This window comes from Neoarius graeffei, chromosome 20, assembly GCF_027579695.1.
Source record: "Neoarius graeffei isolate fNeoGra1 chromosome 20, fNeoGra1.pri, whole genome shotgun sequence".
Lineage (NCBI taxonomy): Eukaryota > Metazoa > Chordata > Actinopteri > Siluriformes > Ariidae > Neoarius > Neoarius graeffei.
The window spans coordinates 53360890-53382455 of NC_083588.1; the positions used below are offsets into that span (position 1 = coordinate 53360890).

The window sequence follows — 21566 nt, forward strand, 5'->3', positions numbered from 1 at the left end:
GGTCAATTTAGAGTCACCAGTTAACCTAACCTGCATGTCTTTGGACTGTGGGGGAAACCGGAGCACCCGGAGGAAACCCACGCAGACACAGGGAGAACATGCAAACTCCACACAGAAAGGCCCTCGCCGGCCCCGGGGCTCGAACCCAGGACCTTCTTGCTGTGAGGCGACAGCGCTAACCACTACACCACCGTGCCGCCCCTCTCTTGAAGTCATTAAGACAAAAAAAAAAAAAATCCTTCCTGTGGCAGAAAATTTAACATTACAGCTTTAACTCTGATCATTACAAAGCACTGACACTAAAAACTCCTTCTGTAAATGCGAAATAACCATTTTGTCACAGAAAACTTTGCCAATATCAGCAATTATTATACATACAGGACACTTTTTCGATGGAATAAAAACGTGTTCTATTCCCTTTTAGTGGGTTTCATTCATTTGGTTTGATAGCATGCAATATTGTTAGCATATCGCTTGTCCTATGTGAATTACGTCACTCTACCCAATGGAGAATGAGCATTGAATATGGTTTATGATATTACATGGTTGTCAAGACAACATGATGTCACACATCGGAGCTGATGCAAATATCCAATGAAAAGTTTTCTTCTGCACATGCGCGCAAGCATTTCTGTGTTTGCCGGGAAAGAGAAAGACGAGTTGAACACCCGAAAAGTGGGCAGAATTTCATTAGATATTCTTCACGCATATTTACAAGAGAAAAACATACCAACGGACATCGAAAAACTGGAAGAGAGAGTGTGTATATACAGTATTATAAAAATAATATTGGCTGGCTGTTTTTTTTTTCATGGTATATCAGATATATTCCATTCATCTACTTGTCTTTGACTTGTTCAGTATCGTGCTAGCTGAATGGAATATATCTGATATACCATGAAAAAAAATCCAGCCAATATTATTTAAATATGTACTTTTTATGTGGAGTATGTAGAGTATGTATGTACATTAGACAGCCTTCAAGGAGATGTTTACAGCGTTTCCAGGCATGTACTGTGTATTATTATAGATGACAAAAATGACCATCTGGCAGCTGTTCCATATTTCACAACCTTTAAAATCACAGGTCTATTCATATTCAGATTTCTTCTACCATGTAGAAGAATGTAGAGGAGGAGGAAAATTTCCAAAAACCAAAACCAATGACCTGTTCTGAACGGTTATGACTTTTATAAGGTTGCCAGCATAAAGGTTCACGACTGACGAGGATGAATGAGGCCATTTTCGAACTTTACGAATGCAATTTGATGAAATACAAACCGATTCGTGAGCGCGCACACAATTTTGTGTGCCTTGAGCAAAGCAAATGTGAGCGAGCGTGTATTTTTGCATGAGATGAAAAGAAATCTGTGTGATAACAGAACAAATCCTGCTCACAGATTAAACTACTACACTCCCCTTTATCTGGAAAATAATACGAACATAAAGTAGAGCGGGCGGCATGGTGGTGTAGTGGTTAGCGCTGTCGCCTCACAGCAAGAAGGTCCTGGGTTCGAGCCCCGTGGCCAGTGAGGGCTTTTCTGTGCGGAGTTTGCATGTTCTCCCCGTGTCCGCGTGGGTTTCCTCCGGGTGCTCCGGTTTCCCCCACAGTCCAAAGACCTGCAGGTTAGGTTAACTGGTGACTCTAAATTGACCGTAGGTGTGAATGTGAGTGTGAATGGTTGTCTGTGTCTATGTGTCAGCCCTGTGATGACCTGGCGACTTGTCCAGGGTGTACCCCGCCTCTCGCCCGTAGTCAGCTGGGATAGGCTCCAGCTTGCCTGCGACCCTGTAGAACAGGATAAAGCGGCTACAGATAATGAGATGGGATAAAGTAGAGCATAATTGAGTGCTAGGCCGTGAAAAAGGTGGTCACTGATACACTAATATTAATACATGGATGTTATTAAATGGATTTGATATGTTTAGGAGAAAGAGCTGAAGGAAATACTCTTGAAACTGGCCACTCTACATGCAATCTCTCTCTCTCTCTCTCTGACACCCTCCCATCACTATTATATAATAATGGAAGCAGAAAAACTAAGGTTAAGCCAAGAGTGAAGTTGCCATGGCCACACGGTTTGGGATTTTTTGCTGTTTCTTTTGTCTAATGCAGTAAGAAGCTTAGCCAATGAATATAGTTCACAATAATCAGGAGTTCGATTTGCATCCAGCTCCCCAATCTTTCACTGGAGTGACGGTCAGTCACGATATTAAAGTACTACTGTACACTTAAAGGTGCTTTTTGAGCTGTAAACTAAGTGATCCGACTGTACTGTGATGAAACACATCAATACTCGTGTTAATAAATCTCATCTCATCTCATTATCTCTAGCCGCTTTATCCTGTCCTACAGGGTCACAGGCAAGCTGGAGCCTATCCCAGCTGACTACGGGTGAAAGGCGGGGTACACCCTGGACAAGTCGCCAGGTCATCACAGGGCTGACACATAGACACAGACAACCATTCATACTCACATTCACACCTACGGTCAGTTTAGAGTCACCAGTTAACCTAACCTGCATGTCTTTGGACTGTGGGGGAAACCGGAGCACCCGGAGGAAACCCACACGGACACGGGGAGAACATGCAAACTCCGCACAGAAAGGCCCTCACCGGCCACGGGGTTCGAACCCGGACCTTCTTGCTGTGAGGCGACAGCGCTAACCACTACACCACCGTGCCGCCCGTGTTAATAAATGTATTCACAAAATTATCATTTTTTATAAAACTTTTTTTAGGGGTTGAAAACACTTCACAATGCAAATCTACTCCTTAAAATCATCCTGAACCTTGCAAAGTTGATACTGAGATTGAGTCGACTGTTTGGTATTTGTCTATGTCATGAAATTTTTATAAAAATTTTAAAAAATAATAATGTTAACACTCTTTAATCAGACATGGGCGCCAGGCTTGTTGTACTCGAGTCCAGGACTCAAACTTGAGTCCGACTGGTGCCCTAATTTTAAAGACCTGTGACTTGACTTGGACTTGAGCACTGATGACTCAGACTTGGACTTGTGCTTTAACTGCATTCGGACTCGTAAATTGGAGACGAGGACTCGGATTTTTTCTTTATTTTTTGTAACATGCCATAATAATTTGGCATAAGATATTTACATAAATTTTTATACTAATTCCTTGCAAGAGAATGTACATTCACCTGTTCATACATCATGTTCAGGAACAAACTAACGTTAATGGCGCTAAAATGCCTGGAGAGAAGCACCTAGGATTGTCCGCTTTGCTTATCCAGACTTCTCGTGCAGTGGGAAAAATGCACTGCTATGTGTTCCGTATGTAGAAGAACTATCGAGGAGATGACGGGGACGACCTCGAACTTCAATCATCATTTGGCAAGACTCCACCCAGAGAAGGAAATGACATCACATTGCTCTGTTGATAGCGGGGCTTGCTTGCTGAGGGATGAACTAGCTAGAGTTAACTCTCTCTCATGTTATTTGCCCTGTTGATAGTGGGCGGGGCTTGCTGAGCGAAGAACAAGCTTTTTATCTGTAGTCTATGAACTAAAATGGGGCAGTCGAGCAGTAACGTTAGTCCAACACAGTAGCAGAGACGCTTTCACAGCAACAGCCACCGTCACATGGTGCGGTTGGAGTCTTGTTCTCAGACTCGACTCGGATCAATAGTGGACTCGACTCAAAATTTTCTTTAATGACTGAGACTTGAACACTGGGGACTCGAGGTTTAGTGACTCGACTACAACACTGATGGGCAGCCCACCTCCCCCAGCCCCTGTTCTTGAACCCCCACCCCACCCTCCTTCCTCATTAGCCTTTGTTTTTCTTCCGAACCACACAAACTTTACAGTTCTGTGATTTATCCCTTTGTGTAATTTGTACTTTGATTGAACAAATTGTTCTTAGTCTACAAGTGTACTGCTAGTTTCTACACCAAATGCATTTTTAAAAATCAGTGCTCAACAAAGCAATCCACTTCATGTGTCTTCAGTCATCCCTCTTTCATTTTTCACAATCATCCCATTGATGTGTACAGAGCCCCCCTGGTGACGCTGGTGGGAAAAATATTATTGAGTGGCCACGAATTAGTAATGCGTGGTCACAAGATCAATAACTCGTGGCTATGAGTTAGTAAGGTATGGGAATGACATGTCCACATAGTGTTTGCATTTCAGCTCATGCATTTTAAACAACCTGTGTGTCTTTTACGAATGATGACACTGTGCCTACGCAGAAGAGACTGCAGGATATTATTATAATTCATCCCAGTATTCGAATAAAATGAAATCAAATCAAATTTATCCATGCTTCGTGCATGATAATGGCCCTACAGAGCTCGCCGGATGTTGTCAGGAGAGAATATATTCTGTACCTTGTGGCGAGGCATTACTAAGACATGGCCACTATTTAGTTATCATGTCCCTACACATTATTAACTCATGGCCACAAGTTAATTATCTCATTCCCACGATCACAAGTTGTTGATCTTGTGGCCAAGCAAGTGGCTAACTCATGGCCATGCAATAATATTTTTCCCATCAGTGTCGCCAAGGGGCTCCGTAGATGTGTTATGGGTCTGTCCGCAAAGTGTCTTAAATAAATTAGCTGGAACGGACACCAAATCTAGGTGGTGAGTCACTCTGTGTAATCACATTGGCATGACTGTCAATGTAAACTCCATAAATCTACAGTCTGGGCTAGGAAGAAATCAGCCTCAGCCTCCACTGCTTTCCTTTCCATTATGTTTATTCTTACTGAGGATTGTTGGTGGTGCTGTTGTTCTTTATTCCTTTTCCTTTCCTTTTGCCTTTATTTGTCACATGCACACTCAAGCACAGTGAAATTCATCCTCTGCATTTAACCCATCTGAAGCAGTGAACACACACACACACACACCCAGAGCAGTGGGCAGCCATACTACAGCGCCCAGGGAGCGGTTAGGGGTTAGGTACTGTGGCAGCGGGGGCGTGGTCAAGCACCGGTCTGTGACAGGAGGGCGGAGTTGGGGAAGGTAAGTGGCAGAATCACACTCAGGTGAAGCGATTCTGCCACTTACCTTCCCCAACTCCGCCCTCCTGTCACAGACCGGTGCTTGACCACGCCCCCGCTGCCACAGGTACCTTGCTGAAGGGCACTTCAGCCCAAGGCCGCCCCACGTTAACCTAACTGCATGTCTTTGAATTGTGGGGGAAACCGGAGCACCCAGAGGAAACCCACGCAGACACGGGGAGAACATGCAAACTCCACACAGAAAGGCCCCCTGTCAGCTACTGGGCTCGAACCCAGAACCTTCTTGCTGTGAGGCAACAGTGCTAACCACTACTCCACCATGCCGCCCACGCAGACCCATAACACACCTACGGAGCCCCCTGGTGACACTGATGAGAAAAATATTATTGCATGGCCATGACTTAGTAATGCTTGGCCACAAGATCAACAACTCGTGATCGTGGGAATGAGTATTTTCTTGGTTCCATAAAAGAAAAGAAAATCCAAATAAGGTTATGTGAATGCCAAAAACCAAGCCTTGTTTTTTCCTTGATAGAGAGGGAGGGGTTTAGCCCTGTTAACCCATTTACACCATGCAGACCTGCCAGGACGACAATTAGTTCAAAATGTAAATTATAGGTGGTAATAATAATAATAATAATAATAATAGCGTTGCTTGTCTCTGTGTCAGCCCTGCGATAACCTGGCGACTTGTCCAGAGTGTACCCTGCGTCTCACCCATAGTCAAGTTTATTTTTATAGCACTTTTAAAAATAGATATTATCGCAAAGCAGCTTTACAGAATTTGAATGACTTAAAACATGAGCTAATTTTATCCCTAATCTATTCCCAATGAGCAAGCCTGTGGCGATGGTGGCAAGGAAAAACTCCCTCAGACGACATGAGGAAGAAACCTCGAGAGGAACCAGACTCAAAAGGGAACCCATCCTCATTTGGGTGATAACAGACGACATGACTATAACAGTTTTAACATGAAGTCAGTTTCGTTGATGTTATAACTCTTCATTGATGGAAACTTGAGTGCAAAACTGTTCATGACAACTGCAGTCCTAAAGTTATCAAGCCAACTGTAGTCCTCAGCCATAAAAGCATTACTGTAAGAGTCCAGAGTGTCCTCCAGGTGTGACTTTCAACTGTCCATAGTCAGCTGGGATTGGCTCCAGCTTGCCCACGACCCTGCACAGGATAAGCAGCTATGGATAATGGATGGATGGATGGATGGATGGATGGATGGATGGATGGATGGATGGATGGATGGATGGATAATTTCATTGCAAAACTCAATCAAAAGGAATACATTTAAACAGTAAAGCTAAATATGTTCATTTGGCACTTTAAAAGCTTTACTGTATCACGAATCTTTGCCAGAAAACAATCAGAAGTTTTCATTTGGATGCCAAAACTGATAAACGAGGAAAATTGAAAGCTTCAGGTCTGGCACATGATGATAAAGTATAAAAGTAAGAATGGCAATGTTCCTACACTGCTGGCACCCATGAAACTATCATCATATTAAATAAGAGGAAGTGAGAACTCATTTGTCACATAAAGAATGTGGGAGATAAATAAAGGTATTTTAGAAAGTAATCTCAATAAGGCTGTACTGTATAGCCTGTATTCACTGAAATCAGTGTGCCGGAGAACTAGGCTGAGATTTAACGATTTAATGTACAGTGTCACACAAAAGTTTGGGCACCCTTGCTGAAAATGTCTGTTACTGTGAATAGTTAAGTGAGCAGAAGATGAACTGATCACCAAAAGGCATAAAGGTAAAGACGAGACATTTCTTTTCAACGTTTTATGTGAGGTTTGTGTATTATTTTTGTTTTGTACAATTGGAGAGTGAAAAAAGAAAAGCAACACCATGCGAAAGTTTGGGCACCCCAATACATTTGAGTTCTCAGGTAACTTTTACCAAGGTTCCAGACCTTAATTAGCTTATTGAGCTGTGGCTTGTTCAAATTCTTCATTAGGAAAGGTCAGATGATGCAGATTTCAAAGCTGTATAAATTCTCTGACTCCTCAAACTTGTCCCTAAAATCAATAGCCATGGGCTCCTCTAAGCAACTCCCTCGCATTCTGAATAATAAAATGATTGATGCTCACAAAGCAGGAGAAGGCTACAAGAACGTAGCAAAGTGTTTTCAGGTAGCTGTTTCCTCAGATTGTAATGTTATTAAGAAATGGCAGTTAACAGAAACAGTGGAGATCAAGGTGAGGTCTGGAAGATGAAGAAAACTTTCTGAAAGAACTGCTCGTTGGATTGCTAGAAAGGCAAATAAAAACCCCTGTTTGACTGCAAAAGACCTTCAGAAAGATTTAGCAGACCCTGGAGTGGTGGTGCACTGTTCTACTATGCAGCGACACTTGAACAAATATGACCTTCATGGGAGAGTCATCAGAAGAAAACCGTTCCTGCGTCCGAGCCACAAAATTCAGCGTCTGAAGTTTGCAAATGAACATCTAAATAAGCCTGATGCATTTTGGAAACAAGTCCTGTGGACTGATGAAATCAAAATCGAACTTTTTGGCCACAATGTACAAAGGTATGTTTGGAGAAAAAAGGGTGCCAAATTCCAGGAAAAGAACACCTCTCCAACTCTGAAGCATGGGTGTGGATCGATCATGCTTTGGGGTTGTGTTGCAGCCAGGGGCACAGGGCACATTTCATTGGTCGAGGGAAGCATGGATTCGAATAAATACCAGCAAACTCTGGAAGCAAACATCACACCATCTGTAAAAAAGTTGAAGTTAAAAACAATAAGACGATGATCCAAAACACACCTCAAAATCTACAATGGAATACCTCAAGAGGCACAAGCTGAAGGTTTTGCCCTGGCCCTCACAGTCCCCTGACCTAAACATCATTGAATATCTGTGGATAGATCTCAAAAGAGCAGTGCATGCAAGACAGCCCAAGAAACTTATAGAACTGGAAGCCTTTTGCAAGGATGAATGTGCAAAAATCCCCCAAGTAAGAACTGAAAGATTATTAGCTGGCTACAAAAAGTGTTTACAAGCTGTGATACTTGCCAAAGGGGGTGTTACTAAGTACTGACCATGCCAGGTACCCAAACTTTTGCTTCAGGTCCTTTTCATTTTTTTGGTATTTTATGCCTGTAAATGATGGAAATAAAAATGCAATCTTGTGGAAAATATTAAAGAAATGTGTCATCTTTACCCTTATGCCTTTTGGTGATCAGTTCATCTTCTGCTCACTTAACTATTCACAGTAACAGACATTTTCAGCAAGGGTGCCCAAACTTTTGCATGCCACTGTATGTTAGTGTTTCAGTGACTGTGGGACATCTCCTTCTCAGTGCTTTCTCTCTTATCCTGCTTCAGCTCCTCTCTCTGATCTTCTGACCAAAGGTGGTCTGTACACATTTTTATTTTTGTATCATATTGTATGTACACTCACCGGCCACTTTAATAAGAACTTGTTCTTGATTCTAAGATCCCTGTTCTTGGCTGGCAGGACTGGAACCCAGTGTGGTCTTCTGCTGTTGCATGCTGAGATGCTTTTCTGCTCAGCATGGTTGTAAAGAGTTGCTATATCCTTCCTGACAGCTCGAACTAATCTGGCCATTTTCCTCTGACCTCTCTCATCAACAAGGCGTTTGTTTCCACCCACAGAACCGTCCCTCACTCAACTCAATGTTTTTTGTTTTTCACACCATTCTGTGTGTGAAAACCCCAGGAGATCAGCAGTTTCTGAAATACTCAAACCTGGCAAATCTCATCTCATCTCATCTCATCTCATTATCTGTAGCCGCTTTATCCTGTTCTACAGGGTCGCAGGCAAGCTGGAGCCTATCCCAGCTGACTACGGGCGAAAGGCGGGGTACACCCTGGACAAGTCGCCAGGTCATCACAGGGCTGACACATAGACACAGACAACCATTCACACTCACATTCACACCTACGGTCAATTTAGAGTCACCAGTTAGCCTAACCTGCATGTCTTTGGACTGTGGGGGAAACCGGAGCACCCGGAGGAAACCCACGCGGACACGGGGAGAACATGCAAACTCCGCACAGAAAGGCCCTCGCCGGCCACGGGGCTCGAACCCGGACCTTCTTGCTGTGAGGCAACAGTGCTAACCACTACACCACCGTGCCGCCCACCTGGCAAATCATCTGGCTCAAACCAACACCCATGCCACACTTTGAGATCACAATTTTCCCCATTCTGATGTTTAAAGTGAACATTAACTGAAGCTCTTGATTTGTATCTGCATGATTTGATGCATTGTGCTGCCGTCAAGGGATCAACTGATTAGAGAACTGCATCAAACAGCAGGTGGATGGATGTTCCTAATAAAGAGGCCAGTGAGTGTATATACTCGAACTATCTATATCCTAAATCTAATCCAAACCTTAACCTTAGTAACCACAAAGAAATAGTTTTACCCTTCCCATTCTGTAAAAAGAGAATCGTAGCTTTTATAAAGCGTCCTTGACATGATCGGGATTCTCTCGCTGCTCCTGACAAGCGACAGTTCGTTGCTCAAATGCAACACAGACACACAATAAGATCCTCAGATTCACTTTGATTCTGTACAGGAAGTGTAATGTTTCCTCTTGGACACTGAGTGAACAATTTTGACCTCTTTGGGTTCGTTTTGGGGCGGCACAGTGGTGTAGTGGTTAGCACTGTCGCCTCACAGCAAGAAGGTCCTGGGTTGGCGAGGGCCTTTCTGTGTGGAGTTTGCATGTTCTCCCCGTGTCCGCGTGGGTTTCCTCCGGGTACTCCGGTTTCCCCCCACAGTCCAAAGACATGCAGGTTAGGTTAACTGGTGACTCTAAATTGACCGTAGGTGTGAATGTGAGTGTGAATGGTTGTCTGTGTCTCTGTGTCAGCACTGCGATGATCTGGCGACTTGTCCAGGGTGTACCCCGCCTCTCGTCCATAGTCAGCTGGGATAGGCTCCAGCTTGTCTGCGACCCTGTACAGGATAAGCAGCTACAGATAATGGCTGGAGGGTTCGTTTTGTTCCGTACAGATACATGGTAAAGGTGAGGATGTTGTCTTATTATTCAAGAAACTGATATTTTTGAGACAAACATGCTTTTTAGCAAATGAAGCCTACAAGGCGTGGGAGGCTTGTGTGAGTTAGTGTACGTCTCTCGAGAGTAACATGATTCATGGGTGATCTCATAAGTAGAACTTAAAGTAGAAATAGAAGTTAAACTGCTATATTTTGTCGCAATTCAGACATCTATCTCAAGTGAACCTTTCACAAATGTACAGCTGAGAAAGATTTTACACAACAGGCATTTTTGTCATGGCTCTTCGTCAAATTAGTAAGATTTGAAAGTACCTGGATCAGCCAACTGCTGAGAGGTTGATCCATGCCTTTGTTACATCAAGGCTGGATCAGCCTGCTTTACGGTCTGCCAGACTACAAGCTCAAGAAACTCCAGCGTGTCCGAAATAAATTCAGCTGCCAGAGTTGTAGCACGACCTCAACATGGTGAAGACGTCACCAACGTCTTGAAGAGGCTACACTGGCTGCCAATTAATACCCAAATCGAGTACAAGTTACTTATGCTGGTCTACAAATCATTACATGAACTCAGTCCGACATACTTGGAGGAACTGCTGCACTTGTATTCCAATGCCCACATTCTGAGGTTGAATGAGAAGAAGCTCCTGGCTGCTCCAAGGACCAACACCAAAAGTTTGAGAGCATTTTCGTCAGCTGGACCAAGACTTTGGAATAAGCTCCTGTTGTCCTTTTGTAAAGCTGACTCAAATGAAAATCTTAAGACTTTAAAGTAAAGAGATTTACTTTTTGAGCAATATTATTAATTATAATACTTAATAATTATTATAATATTATTTAGAATAATTATATTCCCACTTTGTTGTGGGAAGCCATGGCCAAATGGTTAAAGAAGCAGCTTTGGGACCAAAAGGTCGCTGGTTTGAGTCCCTGGACCAGCAGGAATGGCTGAAGTACCCTTGAGCAAGGTACTTATCCCCCAGGCTGCTCTGGGTATGTTATACATTGTTCTGGATAAGAGTGTCTGCTAAATGCCTGTAAAGTAATTATGAACATGTTTATTACGATTTGAATGCTAATCTTCATTTTGGTTAATTTGTTTTCATAATTTTAATAGATGTAAACACTAATATACATATGCTTTTATTGTTATAATTTATTATTTGTTCATATCATTATTATTTTTATTGTTAGAGCATTGAGACTCTGTGACATGCTTTGAAATTTATTATTATTATTATTATTATTATTATGTTTTGAATGTGTCTCCAGTGACCACCTGTGGTCTAATGTACTTTGACTTCTTTAGCTTTGTTCTTCCGACTAGGAACCTTTATCCATGTCTCTGTCTGTAAATATAGACATTGTAAGAAGAATAATGTCTGTAAATAATATTCACGCTAAAAAATATACCATAAACCATTTTGTTAGAGTGATGTCACTGAAGAACCTCTTTTGGTTCCTAAAGAACTTTTCTTTTCTTTTCTTCTGCTGTTGCCTCAATAAACCAGTGTTTCCCCGACCATTATATTGGGGGGGAGTGGTGGGTTGTTCCCCCACACACACACATTTTAAGGTCTGAAAAAAGCCAGGAGTGCAGTTCTGTTGTAAAAATTGTTCTGATTATTGTTCTAAAATAAATGTGAAGACTTAAATATGACTCCTTTAACTGTTTGTTCAGGTCCAAATGCTCTGTAACAGGAGCCATGGGGAGAGGGGTCCTGCAGGTGACCATCCTTATCCAGCAAAAGTTGATTAGTGGATGAGTTTCTTGCCTTTTTAATGCATTTGAGCTCAAACAAATAAATAATAACTAGATAGAACTTGACGCCAACGGCGTCGATGGGGATGCCTCCGCCTGGTAGACTACACGCCTTATTAAGTTGTGATTTGGGGATGGACATTTGACCTCACAGTAATCTTGACCTGTGACCTTTTAACCTCAAAATCTAATCAGTTTATCTTTGTCCCCAAATGCACAAATGGTGAAAGTTTGGTGAAATTCCTTTCATTTGCCTTGGAGATAGTGTTCACAAGGCTTTCGGACAGACATTTGACCTCACGGTGACCTTGACCTTAGACCTTTTGATCTCAAAATCTAATCATTTCATCTTTGTCCCAAAGTGCACAAATGGTGAAAGTTTGGTGAAATTCCTTTCATTAGTCTTTGAGATATGGCGTTCGCAAGGTTTGGGGATGGACATGTGACCTCACAGTAATCTTGACCTGTGACCTTTTAACCTCAAAATCTAATCAGTTCATGTTTGTCCCAAAGCACACAAATGGTGAAAGTTTGGGTGAAATTCCTTTCATCAGCCTTTGAGATATCGCGTTTACAAGGTTTCGGGATGGACGCACGGACGGATGGACAACCCGAAAACATAATGCCTCCTGCACCTTAAGGTGGTGGAGGCATAAAACTACAGTAAATAGCCCTATTTATACTACAACTGTAGTAATCCATATTATGTCAATAAGTGTTCAAATTAGTAAAAAGAATTTACACCCATCATTACTTCAAGACATTGAGTGACTTTTAATTTATAAAAATAAAGAAAAAACATTGATTTAGAAGTTGTGTCTAAACTTTTGACAGCTACTGTATATGACAGATAATCTTTTCAGAATGCAGGTGTGAGAAAAACCTTGATGAAAACCGAGAAAAAAATAAAAAGCAGCACAAAGCTGTCATTTCACTTTCCTGCTCGCAAAACACAGAGTCACCTCATGGTTAAATACTGTATGTCAAAAGAAAATAATGCTAGTGAGATTTGAATAATACCCTTCATGTGAGATGTCTGGACAGAACAGCATATGTCTGAGCTGAAACTCTGATGGAGGAAGGAAGGAAGGAAGGAAGGAAGGAAGGAAGGAAGGAAGGAAGGAAGGAAGGAAGGAAGGAGAAAGAAAGAGAAAGGAAGGAAGGATGGAGGAAGGAAGGAAGGAAGGAAGGAAGGAAGGAAGGAAGGAAGGAAGGAAGGATGAAGAAAGAAAAAGAAAGAAAGAAAGGATGGATGGATGGATGGATGGATGGATGGATGGATGGATGGATGGATGGATGGATTGCCATTTTTACCCCCAGTGTGACAAGCGGGTGCGTGACCAGCGCCTTCATGGCTGCAGGAGCGGACGGCTGCTTGCTTGCGCTGGATTACCTCCTCCCCTCCCCCCCTTACCCCCTACCCCTGATTCCCCCCCTCAAGTCCCGTGTTTAAAGTGTACCTGTGTTGTTGTGTGCTTATGCAAAGGTTCTTGAAATGTTCCCACACTGTACTCCTGACAGGAGCATAGTGGGGGGTGTTCTTTTTTTTCCTTATCTCTCCTCATGTTGTGTTTCCTTTTTATCTTTATCCCTGTCTTCCTGTCCTGTCTACCCTATGTCAATTGTATGTTGTATATCTACGGACAGGTTGACGGCTAATTTCGCTGGTACATGTGACTAGTGACAATAAAGGGCATCATCATCATCATCATCATCATGGATAGATGGATGGAAAAAGAAAGAAAGAATGGAGGAAGGAAGGAAGGATGAAGGAAGGAAGGAAGGAAGGAAGGAAGGAAGGAAGGAAGGAAGGAAGGAAGGATGGATGGATGGATGGAAGGAAGGAAGGAAGGAAGGAAGGAATGATGGAGGAAGAAAGAAAGAAAGAAAGAAAGAAAGAAAGAAAGAAAGAAAGAAAGAAAGAAAGAAAAAAGAAAGAAAGAATGGATGGATGGAGGAAGGAAGGAAGGAAGGAAGGAAGGAAGGAAGGAAGGAATGATGGAGAAAAAGAAAGAAAGGAGGAAGTAAGTAAGAAAGAAAGACAGGAAGGAAGGATGGAGGAAGGAAGAAAGAAAGAAAGAAAGAAAGAAAGAAAAGAAAGAAAGACAGGGAGAAAGAAAGAAAGAAAGAAAGAAAGAAAGAAAGAAAGAAAGAAAGAAAGAAAGAAAGAAAGGAAGGAAGGAAGGCAGGAAGGAAGGATGGAGGAAGGAAGGAAGAAAGGAAGGAAGGGAGGAAGAAAGAAAAAGAAAGACAGGAAGGATGGAGGAAGGAAGAAAAGAAAGAAAGAAAGAAAGAAAGAAAGAAAGAAAGAAAGAAAGAAAGAAAGAACAGACTTAAAAACTCCTTTGTCCATCACGCCATCAGACCGTACAGCTCCTCTCTGGGGGGGGGGGGGGGGTAACAGGAGGACAGAGGACAGGAAGGAGCAGTAGCCGAGCCTAACAATAAGCAATACCGGACAATGTGCAATATAATGTGCAATATAAAGTGCAATATCTCTCCTGCTGCCCCCCCTTCCTCTCTTCCCCATATCTTGTTCTTTTTATATTTGTATCTGTAAATACTTAATTTAATTTATCTAGAAGTTTTTTCTCTATTTTCTATTCTCTGTTTATCCTGTAATGATACTGCTGGAATCTTAATTTCCCTGAGGGAACCCGCCCAAAGGGATCAATAAAGTTCTATCTAATCTAATCTAAGAAAGAAAGAAAGAAAGAAAGAAAGAAAGAAAGAAAGAAAGATAAATCTATTGAATTAGATGACAGCGTGCCCAAACTTGTGACTGGCACCGTATATGAGACTGAAAGTATGAAATATCCAACAATGTGATTAAAGTAATATTAAATTCTACACAGTGAGTAATTTCTTGACTTATTTTCATGGGATACGTTCCTACTGTTTTCTTCTCCTCTGAAATCGGTTCGAGTGATTGTGATCAACTTGTACTCAGACCTCAAGCTTGTCTACTTGTGATCATATCACTTTAAAAAAAGTCAGTACCAGGTCTGATGTGATTTTTTTTTTCTTTTTTCCCCCCTGTTATGTTAATGGGTGTATATTTAGACAGCAACTTCCTGCTGGGAAACGCACAAGGCTGTCGTGGTTACCCTATCGTCTACTGTTCTGATGGCTTCTGTGAACTGACCGGCTTCGCACGGACCGAGGTCATGAAGAAGACGTGCACGTGTCGCTTTCTCCATGGAGAAGAAACGAGCGAGAGAGTGACTCAGCAAGTGCAGAAGACTCTGGAAGGCCAGAGAGAATACCAGGCTGAAGTCCGCTACTACAGGAAGAACGGTACAGTAACTACATTTCTGGAACCTTTCCTTAAAGTGGTAGTGAACCTAAACTCATGACTGGATTGAGTAATGAGTAATTACAGTGTCTGTATATACTTTTTTATTTATTCTATCCACATTCACTGGATATGAGCAATCGCACGCTCTGATTGGCTACTCTACTACAAGGATATTAGCTCATATACCATGAGTAGAGAAAAACAAAATGGCGGAGCGTGTTACTGAACAAACCAAGGACGAAATAAAAACTACTCAAAAACAAAATCCCAAAAAAATGCAGAAAAGCAACAAAATATGGAATGAAAGTATTTGATGGTACTGTAAGAACATATCTTTTTTTTATTTTTCAAGAATTATTATTATAGCATTTGTCATTTCGCCAGTTTGTTTACATTCTAAGCGGAAATTATTTTGTCGGACATTTTGTATAAAGTTTTTATTGATCGAATTTGCAAAAAATAAAAATGCTCCGTTTCTCAAAATCCAGTGAATGTGGATAGAATAAAAGTTATTCCATTCAATCTCGTCGTACATGGCTTATAGCTATGTGTGTATACACCGATCAGCCATACCATTAAAACCACTGACAGGTGAAGTGAATAATGTTGATCATCTCATAATGGCACCTGTCAAGGAGCAGGATTTATTAGGCAGCAAGAGAACAGTCAGTTCTCGAAGTTGATGTGTTAGAAGCAGGAAAAATGGGCAAACATAAGGATCTGAGCGACTTTGACAAGGGCCAAATTGTGATGGCTAGATGACTGGGTCTGAGCATCTCCAAAATGGTACATCTTATGAGGTGTTCCCGGTATGCAGTGGTTAGTACCGAACAAAAGTGGTCCAAGGAAGGACAACCGCCGACAGATTCACAGGCGTCGAAGGCTCATTGAGTCGTATGGGGCACGAAGGCTAGCCCATATGATCCAGTCCCACAGAAGAGCTACTGAAGCACAAACTGATGAAAAAGTTACTGCTGCCACCTTTACCATCATTAATGTTCTTGCTGTGAGGCGACTGCGCTAACCACTGCAGCACCATGCTGCCTCATTTATTACCTTGCCCAGGATGGAGTCCACCAGGGGGCGAGGTATTGTTTTCAGTGGGGTTTGTTTGTTTGTTTTATGGTTAATTATGTTACGGGAAAACGGCTGGACCAATCTTCATGAAACTTTCAGGATAGATGGGCATTGGTCTCAAATAGAACCTCCAACATTTTGGGGGTCATCCGGTCAAGATTTTTGTGGCTACTGCTTCATATAGACCTCTTGCAGTCACGTGACCGGAATGTAAACAGCCGCCATCTTGTCGGTAAAAAACACAGCTGAATATTGCTGCACTCGTGTACAAAATGGATCAATTTCAACCGACGGACTACACGGCTCATTTTTCTAATGAACAGATAACTAGATATATGTCTAAAATAAACTATTTACAGATTAGTGACCCTTATGGCTTACCGGACGTAGTTTTCACGACCGTGTCAGTGGATATTGAACTGCCAGAGGTGGAATACCCAGATGTGTATAACTACCTCATTAACTTTCCCTCGCTGTTCAGTGGTGAAGCACTGCATGCTTATAAATCTCTGGACAGTTATCTTTACAGAAATTCAGGATTTGTCAGCCGCCCTCAGATGTGGCATCTTGTAAACAAGAAAATAACAATCCTCATTGGACGGGTAAGTCACTTAAGTATTGAGACCCCGCTGGTCTCGCTATCTCGTCCGGAATGTTGTGCATGCGATGGAAATCGCTACAAACCGTCATTTTCTGCTGGAAACCAATGTCCAGTAAGTCCATACAGTTGTAGTGGATATTGAAGTCCGGTACAGACGAACAACACGCAAAAATACACACGATAAACATAAAAAAAACGTGCACAGGTAGGGAGAGCTTGTAGCCGCAGCATCCCCATCATGCGCCGCCATATCCACTATTACGGTTGAATATTTTATATTATCAGTTAGATCAAGTATCAGTAGTCTGCACGCCTGTCAGGGTCCCGTGGCAGCCTACTGTCAAGTGTATGTGAGCATCATGGGTTTCCCACACTTGAAAGGGAAGGACTCGGACACAGGATTCCACTCGTCTTATGTTTTATTGATTTTCAGTGGAGGTGACGTTGTAGTAGAATTGTATATAGTAGGGTTTTCCAGAAGAAAAGGTAGAAGTAGAAGGCGGAAATATGGCGTTTGACTGACAAGGTGGCGTCTGTTTACAATCTGGATCGGATGTGACGTCACATGCAAGTGCTCCATAGAGGTGGTAGCAGTACGGTGTTCTGATTGGCTGAGAGCAGTACGGTGTTTTGTGACTGGCTGAGAGCAGTACGGTGAGAGCAGTAAGCAGTACAGTGTGTTCTGATTGGCTGAGAGCAGCAGAGAATCAGAATCAGAACCATGTTTACTGTCCAAGTATGTTCACACACAAGGTCAAAAATAAGGTCAAGGTCACCAAAAAGGTCAAAATAGTTTTTTCACGATATCTTCCTTCATAGTCATCATAAGTGCTATCGGGTGAGGTTTGTTTTGCCTGGCAACACTTGTTTATTTATTAATAATATTTATTTTAGCCTATGAAATACACTAAGTAACTTTAAAAACGCACATTGATAAAACTTGCTGAATTCGTGCTGAGTTTATCTCAAGAAGAAAAGAAATATATCACAATGGAAAAATAACTTCGTTCCGCCCGAATAAGTTCCAAATCTGTGCTCAAATCAGAATTTAAGGGAGTTGTACTCAATAACGTACAATATGACTCGGGTAGTCAATGACATGGACAGGCTTTAATTTTCAAACAAATTTTGCATACACTGTACACACACAATCTTGCCTATAAATACCCGGGGGAAATGATGGGAAAATTGTCATTATTGAAGATGCCACGCCTAAGCCAAAATCAACGTGAACAGGCCATCGGGATGTTGCGTGCCGGAAGTACACAGACAAAGGTCGCCCGGCACTTCGGTGTTCATCATTCGACCATTTCCCATTTGAGTCAGCGTTACAGACAGACAGGGAGCACCAGGGATCGTCCACGCCCTGGTCAGCCTCGAGTCACGACGCCAGTTCAGGATCAGCACATCAGGCTAGCTCACCTCCGTGACAGATTCCTAAGGTCTACGCCACGAAGAGTGAACGCCTTGTTGCAAGCAAACGGAGGTCATACACGATACTGAACCTGTGATTTCGTGAACATGGACCAACTGTCACTTTGAATTTTTTTATTGTGAATTAATTCTTGAGTTTGACAATAAATGTCCTTTATCGATGTTTCAAGATGTGTGTGCATTACATACAATATCATAAATTTCAAATATATGCATGGATCTAAAGTGATATCGTGTTGAATTCCATTGTGCGTTTTTAAAGTTACTTAGTATATAATTATAGCATCAAATTCTTTTTATCATGACAAATATGAATTTAGGAAAGGTTCTTGACAATATTTAAAAATAATAAAAAGACAAATTCCATCTTCTGTCATGAATGTTTCTGTTGGACCTCAGGAACATCGTTCTGGTGCCTGCTGGACATCGTGCCTATAAAGAATGAGAAAGGAGAGGTGGTGCTGTTCCTCTTTTCCTTCAAAGACATAACTGACTCGTACGGAAAGACGCACCACTGCTCCAAGATGCGGGGTATGGCACTGAATAAAACAATGAACTTAAACCTGAAAGTGTTTCATTTCTCTCTAATTGTACTCTTATTCCTTTGGTGTGTCAGAAGATGGCACTCAGAACAGGAAGTCCAGCCGCTCTCATCTTAGTCGTGCACGTGAGCGGGGGAGGAGTGTCCTGTACCACCTGACCAGTCAGTTCACCAATAGAAACAAAGGGAAACTGGCAAATGTGAGTTACCATGACAGCATGCTTATTATTAGAGTGTTCTGTCTTTTAGTTAACCTTACTTTCTAACTGTGCATTGCTCTGCTGGCTGCAAACGGAGATCTGTGTCGCACGTCTCACGGGTCACGTCACATTTTTAATTGGCATGATGTGCGAACTGGAGAGCCAAGATGATTCATTTTGTTTTTCGATGAGTTTTATCCTCTGTTCTAGTTCCTTTGTGTTGATAATTAGAAAACTCAAGTAGAAATCTCTTCTATGTGTCATGATTCTCAACAACACATCAACAGCTAATGTTGAGTAGATAATGTATGGACTTTTAATATGCAATATGGACTCTATCAATCTGAATAGATCGAAGAATTAAGCATCTGTTTTTTGCATAGGGAGCGTAACACAATGCCACAATCTGTATCTGTATCCGTCTCTGTTTAGTGCTCCAAATATCGGCATTTGTATGTTTAGAACACATTCTCTTGCTGGTTCGGTCTGAATAACGTATTTGTATTCAGTTACATTCTTAGTTTGTATGTTGAGAATTACAACCCCCGTTCCAAAAAAGTTGGGACGCTGTGTAAAATGTAAATAAAAACAGAATGCAAGGATTTGCAAATCTCATAACCCCGTATTTTTTCACAATAGAGCATAGACAACCTATCAGATCTTTAAACTGAGACATTTTACTATTTCATGAAAAATATTAACTCATTTTGAATTTGATGGCAGCAACACGTCTCAGAAAAGTTGGGATGGGGCAACAAAAGGCTGGAAAGTAAGTGGTACTAAAAAGAAACAGCTGGAGGAATATTTTGCAGCTAAATAGGTTAATTGGCAGCAGATCAGTAGCATGATTGGGTATAAAAAGAGTATCTTAGAGCGGCAGAGTCTCTCAGAAGTAAAGATGGGCATAGGTTCACCAATCTGCGAAAAACTGCGTCTACAAATTGTGGAACAATTTCAGAATAACGTTTGTCAACATAAAATTGCAAAGACTTTGAATATCTCATCATCTACAGTATATAATATAATCAAAAGATTCTGAGAATCTGGAGAAATCTCTGTGCGCAAGGGACAAGGCCGAAAATCGATATTGGATGCCTGTGATCTTCGGGACCTCAGGCGGCACTGCATTAAAAGCACGCATGATTCTGTAATGGAACTCACTGCATGGGCTCAGGAACACTTCCAGAAATCATTGTCTGGGCACATAGTTCACCATGCCATCCACAAATACAGGTTCAAGCTCTATCATGCAAAGAAGAAGCCATACATGATCCAGAAACGCCACCATCTTCTTGTTTAAAATGGACTGAGGCAAAATGGAAAACTGTTCTATGGTCAGACAAATCAAAATTTGAAATTCCTTTTGGAAATTATGGACGCCGCGTCCTCCGGACTAAAGAGGAGAGGGACCATCCGTCTTGTTATCGGTGTACAGTTCAAAAGCCAGCATCTGTAATGGTAAGGGGGTGCACTAGTGCACATGGCATGGGCAGCTTGCACATCTGGAAACCGTCAATGCTGAAAGGTATCTCATCTCATCTTATTATCTCTAGCTGCTTTATCCTGTTCTACAGGGTCGCAGACAAGCTGGAGCCTATCCCAGCTGACTACAGGCGAAAGGCAGGGTACACCCTGGACAAGTCGCCAGGTCATCACAGGGCTGACACATAGACACAGACAACCATTCACACTCACATTCACACCTACGGTCAATTTAGAGTCACCAGTTAACCTAACCTGCATGTCTTTGGGCTGTGGGGGAAACCGGAGCACCCGGAGGAAACCCACACGGACACAGGGAGAACATGCAAACTCCACACAGAAAGGCCCTCGCCGGCCACGGGGCTCGAACCCAGACCTTCTTGCTGTGAGGCGACAGCGCTAACCACTACACCACCGTGCCGCCCTGCTGAAAGGTATATACAGGTTTTTTATAGCAACGTCTGCTCCCATCCAAACGATGTATTTTTCCGGGAAGGCCTTGCATAATTCAGCAAGACAATGCTAAATCACATACTGCATCTATTGCAACAGCATGGCTTCGTAGTAGAAGAGTATGGGTGCTAAACTGGCCTGCCTACAGTCCAGACCTTTCACCAATTGAAAACATTTGGCGCATCATGAAATGAAAAGTACGACAAAAAAAAACCAGGACTGTTGAGCAGCTAGACTCCTATATCAGGCAAGAATGGGACAACATTCCTCTCCCTCATGTGTGTCTCTTGCTCACTTGTCTCTCTCTCGTCTTTCTCTCTCTCTCTCGTGTCTCACTCGTCTCTCTCGTGTGTGTGTGTGTCTCTCTCTCTCTCACTCGTCTCTCTTGTCTCTCTCTCTTGCTTGCTCGTCTCTCTCTCTCTGCCTCATCTTTCTCGTGTGTCTCTTTGTAATGGATTATAAATGGTCCCCTCAGTTCCCAGACATTTACAGACTGTTGTTAAAAGAAGAGGGGATGTTACACAGTGGTAAACATGGTCTTGTCCCAACTTTTTTTTAGACGTGTTGCTGTATCAAATTCAAAATTACCTTTTTATTTCTTAACATGGTACATCTTCTCAGTTTACACATTTGATATGTTGTCTGTTGTCTCATCTCATCTCATTATCTCTAGCTGCTTTATCCTGTTCTACAGGGTCGCAGGCAAGCTGGAGCCTAT

At 42.2% G+C, this 21566-nt stretch overlaps 1 protein-coding gene across 1 annotated transcript in view; it reads left to right on the top strand.

Moving 5' to 3' along the window:
• The window catches only part of kcnh4a (potassium voltage-gated channel, subfamily H (eag-related), member 4a), a 113281-nt gene that overhangs the window by 47004 nt on the left and 44711 nt on the right, over positions 1-21566 (top strand). Inside the window, exons 2-4 of the mRNA XM_060902426.1 lie at positions 14826-15059; positions 18572-18703; positions 18789-18913. Of these exons, the coding sequence (XP_060758409.1) occupies positions 14826-15059; positions 18572-18703; positions 18789-18913 (491 nt within the window). The remainder of the gene's footprint in view (positions 1-14825; positions 15060-18571; positions 18704-18788; positions 18914-21566) is intronic.